At 30.0% G+C, this 8630-nt stretch overlaps 1 protein-coding gene across 1 annotated transcript in view; it reads right to left on the reverse strand.

Annotated features, from left to right (window-relative positions):
- Positions 1 to 4585, reverse strand: part of LOC123657103 — a 44649-nt gene extending 40064 nt beyond the window's left edge. Inside the window, exon 1 of the mRNA XM_045592692.1 lies at positions 4472 to 4585. Coding sequence (XP_045448648.1) covers positions 4472 to 4585 — 114 coding nt within the window. The remainder of the gene's footprint in view (positions 1 to 4471) is intronic.
- Positions 4586 to 8630: the final 4045 nt, after the last annotated feature.

Here is an 8630-nt window from a genome sequence, read left to right on the forward strand (position 1 = left end):
ATATCAACTGACTTCTATTACTCTCTAGGAATTCTCGATAGCAGGTAAACAGCGTGCTGACAGACCGGCTTTGCCATGGCCGGCTATTGCACTGAAGACGTTGCAAGTGCAAGGCGAACGGCTACGACACGTAACATTACAATACAATTACAACAAAACTGGAATAAACTTGTTTATAAGCTCATTCGCACGATATTGAGTATCCTTTTTTTTTTTAAATCGTCGCTAAGCATACGAGTACTTACAAAATAAGTAACTTTTTTGCGTAGATTTTTGTTTGTAGAGTTTTCACTAGAGTTCACAAAGCTTAATGTAACTTCGATACAATTTGAAAAATTATATAATGCACAAATAGAAAAAAAATGAGAAAACGAATACTGGACCTTATATAGAACGAAAGATTCTTGTTTTCTTTTTAACTTCACAAGGTATGCAAAACAAGCAAATGCCAAACCAGATTTCTTTAAATATTCCGTGAATATTTGGTTCGGAAAGTAGTTATTTAAAACGGTTTTAAGGAATAATTAATTGGTCTCATTAGAAAATAATAAACCGTTAACTGACACTTGACCTCAACGTATAAATGGCGTTCGGACAAAGCTCTTGCTATTTTTCGCAGAGACTCGACGAAAACTGTTGCCTTGTTGAATATTTTTACTTTTTAAATAAAAACTCTTTAACCTTAATATATTGCTTTGTCTCCTATAGTGACTATAATGAGTTTCTAAATACGCAACATCTTTCATTAATCGATATATTATATAGATAAACTTAAAGCATTTTACCTTAACAACGTAATCTACGTATTAATCTTTGAACAGATTATTCATGTTTTTTATACTTTATTGTACACCACAAATGCATTACAAACAAAGCTCAAAGATACTTACAGACTTTGAAGCATAATGGGCAGAATAATGGCTAATTAGCCATTTCTTCCAGACAACCCAGATTATCAAATATTATTACTTAGTGGCTACATATATTTAGACATAAACAATACAAACAGACACACACCAGAGATTTTCGACTTTCATATCATTAATCAATGAATGCATTACTTATTCTATTTGTTATTTGTTATTATATTCGTAATAAAATGTTTATCTTTGAGCAATTATTATTATATACGTATAAATATATTTATGCCATAAATACTAATCCTTAAGAAAAACAAATTGCCTTAATCGTCAGGACACGTGTCGAAGATTACAAAGCTTTGCAAATACGATCATATTACGTAGTGTTAATTGTTAATTAGAAAAACATGCGAAAGAATTAATAAGTATTTATTCATTAGTAGCATCACGGGTATGAAAGCTTCCTGGGTTTTTAGGAACTGCTCGAGTCTCGCGCAGCGTTGCGTGCAACTTATGGGTACATTATATTAATTACATCACTAATGTGCTTACTGATTTACGGTATAAATACTCGTATGGTATATACCTATACCTCGCTTTAGTAAATAATTTTATATCTTACTGACTACATTGTTATTACTATTTATTCGTTTTATCTATATTAATACGTGAAACAAAAACTTTGTACCCATTTTTACGAAAATCGTGTGGATCGGGCAATTTCACACACTTATAGTTTATATAGAAAAGGAGTTCAGAATGCTAATATTTTTTTTTATTATGCATAAAAAATACATTAAATCATATTTGACACACACGCATATATGTATTATTTTATTTATTATTATAGATAATTGAACCTTAATAATGTTCAAAATTAAAATTTATATTAATTGTGGTCGAGTTTCGACCACTGGGCGACCACTAGTTCATATAAATATTCTTATATTTAAGTCTCTCTCTTTACGCGATATGGTTATCAACCATCTATGTAAATTAGCGGATGAAACAATGATCAACTACCGGCAATAATTTGAATTTTGATTTATTCACGAATTCATAATAAACAACAAACTCAAGTAGTAATAAGGAAATATTTCGTTAACGTTCTTCTTTACAAGCGATTACTTTTTTTTCTACGGCCTCTTGTTAAAACTTAATTATTTTAATGAATATTAAGAAATCCTTTACAGTTTAGCATCGTCGTTAAAACTATTTTGTGGTAACTACGTGCGTATGTAATTACGTCATGTACAAAAAATATGCAATTTCATTATATAGAGGTATTTTATTAAGGTTTAATAAAGATAAAATTTGTATATTAATAAATAATTATAATAGCAACTTTTAGAAGCTACACGAGAGTTTATGGACGTTTAAAGCATTCATTTGAATTATAAATGCCAATGTTTTAAAAAATCTGACGTGTGCCGTTACCTTTCATGATACAAGTCCAGTTGCAGCGGTAATGATCTTTACATTAAAAGGCGATTTAGACCAGTGGAGCATGAATATCTAACTTTTTTCTAATTTTATCGTAAGCATTACCATACGTATATGAAAAATATTTAAAAAAATAAATATAACTGTTTATACAATACAGCTTTATACTAAACTAAATATTCAATATTTTTTTGGTTCGTGTGGAGAAATTTGGAACCGAAAAAATTTTTACGAATTTATGATGTTAAAAATGCGGTAACAGATTTTATAACGGTAGAATGACATCGATGCTGAGCAAGTGTCAATGCGGTTTGGTGTTGAGACCATCAATATTCTCATTCCAATGTAGTAAGGTAGAAATTTGCTTAGCGATATTTTCGACCTAAATAATGTTTTAATCCCCGCTTAGGTGGCTTAGGTTACCCGCGAGGTGTCGCTTGTTTTGAAATATTTATTGACCCCGTCATAAGTAAGTAACAAAATTTATTTATTTTATATTTATATGTACAAGTAATCTTTTTGTTCTATAATAATGTGATATTATCGCTATATAAGTATTTAATTTTCATTTTATTAATTGATTATTTTCAAATAAAAGTTATTTGCAATTAATATTTATAATAATACTCGTAATAATAATAATAATAAAGACGTTTATTCACCAAGCATAAAAAACAAAAGATTTCTTAAAGTCTAATTTACAGAGATTTTAGAAAAAATGCTGGTGAAAAGGTCGTAGACTAAGCTTATAGCTGCTTTTCAGTCCGCACCTTTACAAATGCTGCCAGCACAGGACGTTAGATTTACATTTTAAAAAAAGGGGATATAAGGGAAGGTTTCAATTAATTATAATAGTATAGAAATTTGATGTATTATACACAGTTTTATTAAAGTATTACTTTCGAAGTGTAAAAAGAGTTAAAAAACGAATATCGAGCCTTTTTCTTCGCTGATATATAAGTCTTTATTACGTAATTGTAAATTAAATAAAAAAACATACAACGATTATAATTTGACATAGCGTATAAATGTACATATAAAATTATAAATAAATATAAATATTTCAAGACGGGTTTTAAAACCAAGACCTGCGTTTCAGTCATCATTTTATCAATTTTATATTTTATTTGAACGCAAACAAACGAATAAAAAGGCATATGTTACAAAATTTTAATCGATTAACTGAAAGCGTTACTTTCTTTTTGTATAAAAAAAAATCATTGTCGGCGGCCTTTCTTCGCATTAATCATCGTCGGATACCGTTCTATGTAACGGGATCGTCCCAACGGCCCTTAGCTTCACTCAAAATCTATTTGTACCATCTTTTAATACAAACTCGTGAACTCAACTAGGTACATACTTTTTTATACGTGGCCTTATCTAATAAAGTATCGGTAGTTTTCGGCAGCTTCATAACTGTATTTTTTTGCAGAATTCATTGACTTTAAGATTTCAAATTACAAAAATGTCATGCAAGTATTTTTTTAATTGGCATCAATTGTATCTAAGCTCATACTCTTCTCTCCAAATTTTAGTAATAATAGTTTCCTACCTTTTCATGATTAATATTAACAAGTTACCTGTCAAATATGTGAGATTTTATATGTAATTTACATACATAAAGGTTTTAAACTTAATTAAAAAAAATATTTTAGAGAAAAAAATCATTGTAAATAATAATAGAACATAGTCATTATTTTTTTTTTACTAATAATGATAGGCAGATAATTATGTTTAATCCTAATTTTTCTTATATTATCTATAGCTGTGAACATATATATATATATTCTTTTTTGCACTTAAAATTTTTGTATAGTTATTACAAATTTATTTAGCAACGGTGGACTTATCTCTAGAAAAGATTTCTTCCAACCAACCTGTAATAGCGAGAACTTATGTTATATAGCAGGCTAAGAGAGTACAGTAATTTAGACAATATACAGATTCTTGACAAAAAAAACATAAGTCCTGTTCACAAACATATGTATAACAGTACTCTTTCATACAAATACTACTGAACTGAACGAGAAAAATAACAAGAAGAAGATAAGAAACCCAAAAGATTTTGAAATTCCTTCTGGATCAGGAATTACGATCCTTGTTATTTCTAACATATTTTAAGTGAACATACAACTAAGTATAATAGTCATAAATAAATGTAATTTTACCTGTGGACGTAAAGTCGTGTGCCTCGAGTAGTAGTCATGGTGGTAGAAGTTGGTCGGGGAGAGCGGCGGCCGATACTTCTTGTGGCCGTAGCCCAGGGTGTCCATGGTGTGCATCTCTGACCAGTCCGACGACGCGGACACGAACTCGCGCGAGAATCAAATTCACGTCACATGTTACTTTCAACTGGAACAAAAATAGCCTTAAATTAATTTATTTGTGAAATATTTTCATTTGTTAGTATTTAATGTAGGTAAGATAAATTAATAAAATATTATTTCAATTAAGTTTTATAGATTTAAACTATGTTACATTCAATATTACATTTGTTCGCATCGCAACGCAACGCGTCTCGTTACGTAGATCAAATTCAGCTGCGTTTGTCGTTCACGTAAGACAAAGGGTAACATAGGACAATGGGCCACGTAAGATAACGGGGACTTATGACAATGGATCACGTAGGACAACGAGTCAGATTAGCGGGGAATTATGGTAGGGTGCCGTATATTGTACGTAGTCTCGTACGTACGTTTCAGAATATAATTGTATTTGCTCGCAAACGAAAAAAAAAACCGTCTTCAATTACATCGATAAGTAATACAACGTAGATAGACGAAGAAATAGTCAAGTAAATACGTATTATCAAAGATTACTCAAAAAGTTGTTATCAGTTCTCGATGAAATTTTAATGTGACCACATGATAAATGTCAACTTTCGATTAAATTAAAAATCATCAAAATCGGTACACCCAGTAAAAAGTTATGCGGCATAATACAACGTAGGTCGACGAAAAAATAGTCAAGTAAAAACGCATTATTAGATATAACTCGAAAAGTAGTTGTTAGATCTCAAATAAATTTAAGTGGGACCAAATAGCACATACGACCTTTCGATTAAAGAAAACTTTGTCTAAATTGGATCACTCAGTCAAAAGTTCTAAAGTAACATACTTAAAAAAAAATACAATCGAATTGAGAACCTGCTCCTTTTTTGGAAGTCGGCTAAAAGTACGTTAAAATAATCAAGTACAAAACAGTTATTTTTATTTGTAATATGTTTAATTTGTTTATAGATTTGAAACTCAATGCAAAATCGAATTGTATTTCAATGTCTAGCTAATATACTTGAATGCCTAGAAAATATACGTTTTCTAAAAATAAGTAGTTATAACGACTGTCAAAATTTTTAGGTATATGTGTTAGATTTAATTTTTGTTTTGATGTTAAAATGGCAATTTTTCATTTAAATTGAAAATATAAATATTTAATAATTGTTTATAGTAGGAAGATATTATTTATATAATATTTACAAATATTGTGTTTTTTTCATATAAAAATAAACGAATTTTGTAATGACAGCTTCTCTTATTTAAACAATGCCTATGATTTTTACAAGATCTACAGATATATCAGAGTTAAAATAAGGTCGGTTGCTTAGTCTAAGTATGTAGTGGTCAATTGGTAACATGCTTAATTATAAGTATAACATTGAAAAACAGTCTTTAGCAGTGTATTACATTTACTTCAAAACGAGTCCACTTGTAATCACAAGCATCCAATGTTACTTGTAGAAATATAGATATGTAACTACGTACCTACTTCAATTTAAATACATACGCTATCTTCGATCTCGATTTCTAAAGAGCTTTAATAGCGGCATTACATTTCATCGAACGATTTGTTGTACAACTATAATTACTAAATGATAGACAAAAATAAGTGGACTTGTTTAGAATAAAATACACCAAAACGAATTTTATTACTATTATTTGATACTATACTTTGTCCCACTGACCACGATACGATTTCAAAATTTTGTATAGTTGTTACCTATAAAGAATGGACGTAAACGTGAAGCGTCTTTAAAATTATTTTTTCAAAATAATTTCTACATTATTGTAAATATAATATAATGTATAATATAAATATAATGTTTTCATGTCAGGTCCAAGGAAATATATATTATTTATTAATAAATGTTCAAAATAATTGCCACGACTTCTACCCTGTTCCTGGACGAAGCCTCATGCCTCGCATCGTTAATATAAATCGAGGACGTGTTGTGCATTTATAAAGTTTTAAATAAATTGTAAAACTTATCTCAACCAATAAAAGTGTTCATGTGAAACTAAAAAGAATAAAATGAACAATAAACATTTTTTTTTAAATTTCTTTTACACATACTCGGTCATCTGTTTCTAAGGTAGGTTAATTATTGTTAATGTTTTAGATAAATGGCCGACGGACATTTTTTTTTTATATGTATATAATACACGTACCTAAATATATCACTACAAAAAAATATTATAAATATGTTGTTGAGGGCACGTTCCGACTTATTATTGTACTCGTATATGTTCTTAGGAAATGGTAATTTTGTGATACCGCTTTTACGATTTCATACTCAAAGGGTTTGGAGACTGCAATCGCTACCCCTACCTACCCTATTCTCTCTTTCACTGACTGCCGTAGGATTTGTTTGTAATTTTTAACTTATAATTTTTTTTTTCATAAGTTTGATTTAAACTTAGGCTTTGAAGGTTACTATAGATAAGTATTAAATCTCATCGGATATAATATAAAAAATGAGGGAGTTCACTTGTTCGGAAAAGACCATTTAGACTACCATTTTTTAACCGACTTCCAAAAAAGGAGGAGGTTCTCAATTCGACTGTATTTTTTTTTTTTGTATGTTACATCAGAACTTTTGACTGGGTGGAGCGATTTCGACAAATTTTCTTTTAATCGAAAGGTGGTGTGTGCCAATTGGTCCCATTTAAATTTATTTGAGATCTAACAACTACTTTTCGAGCTATATCTAATAATGCGTTTTTACTTGACGCTTTTTTCGTCGACCTACGTTGTATTATACTACATAACTTTCTATTGGATGTACCGATTTTGATAATTCTTTTTTTGTTGGAAAGGAGATATCCCAAGTTTAGTGCCATGATAAGGAAACCAGGATTTGATGATGGGATCCCAGAGAAATTGGTGGAAATTCTTGAAAATCCGCAATATCTTTTTACTGGGTATACCGATTTTGATAATTCTTTTTTGTTGGAAAGGGGATATCCCTAGTTTGGTACCATGATAAGGAAACCAGGATCTGATGATGGGATCTCAGAGAAATCGAGGGAACTTCTTGAAAATCCGCAATAACTTTTTACTGGGTGTACCGATTTTAATAATTTTTAATTTAATCGAAAGCTGATGTTTGTTATGTGGTCACATATAAATTTTATTGAGATCTGATAACTACTTTTTGAGTAATCTTTGATGACGCGCAGTTACTTGACTATTTTTTCGTCGATCTACGTTGTACTACTCGTCGATGTAATTGAAGTCGGTTTTTTTTTCATTTGCGAGTAAACACAATTATTTAAAAAAAAATCGTCTATTTGACTTTTATTAAAAATTCTGTTTTGCATCAGCGGTAAGTTGACTGAATAAAATTACAACTTCAACGCGTAACGGTTCTCGTCTACGATGATACACCCGGTATATCCGGTTGTCCTCCTATTTGTTTAATTTACATAAAAAACGTAGCCCGATTAACCGGCTCTAAATTTGATCGGTCAAATACCTCATATCGATGAAGAAAAGTAAACACGGGATACTAATCAAAGTAACTGTAAATAATAGGTTTATACTTCAATAGTTACATATTCATTCTTTTTAATGTGGAGAGTGAATTAAATATTATTTAAAAAAAAAAAACTTGAAAATTTGGCTTTTTTTCCAGTAGTAAAGGAAAAGTATTATATTAAAAGGTTAGTAAGTATTTCGCATTATACTTTACGAAAAAAGAACGATCACGATCATTCGATTCTTGTACATTTTACCGTGTCTTGTTTTGTATAATCCGTCTAATCTTTACCGCGTCATACGAGCTAAGTCTAATGATATTTCTAAAGTATATATTTGTCACAGTAATGATAATTAAGTAGATTTCCTATGCATGGAATATAAGCGCATAACTGTTGCTTACTTTAAAAGGATGTAGGTATATTGTTTACCTTAGGGATCGTATTATATACATAAATAAGTATAAATGAAAGGTAAAAATGTAAAAGAGACTTCGCCCGCTTGTCAAGCGGCGCTTGGACCATGGGGTTTAGAGTGTTCTGTTTTTTTTTTCTTTTTGCATACAAGAGTAGC

Source organism: Melitaea cinxia, chromosome 1 (genome assembly GCF_905220565.1).
Source record: "Melitaea cinxia chromosome 1, ilMelCinx1.1, whole genome shotgun sequence".
NCBI lineage: Eukaryota > Metazoa > Arthropoda > Insecta > Lepidoptera > Nymphalidae > Melitaea > Melitaea cinxia.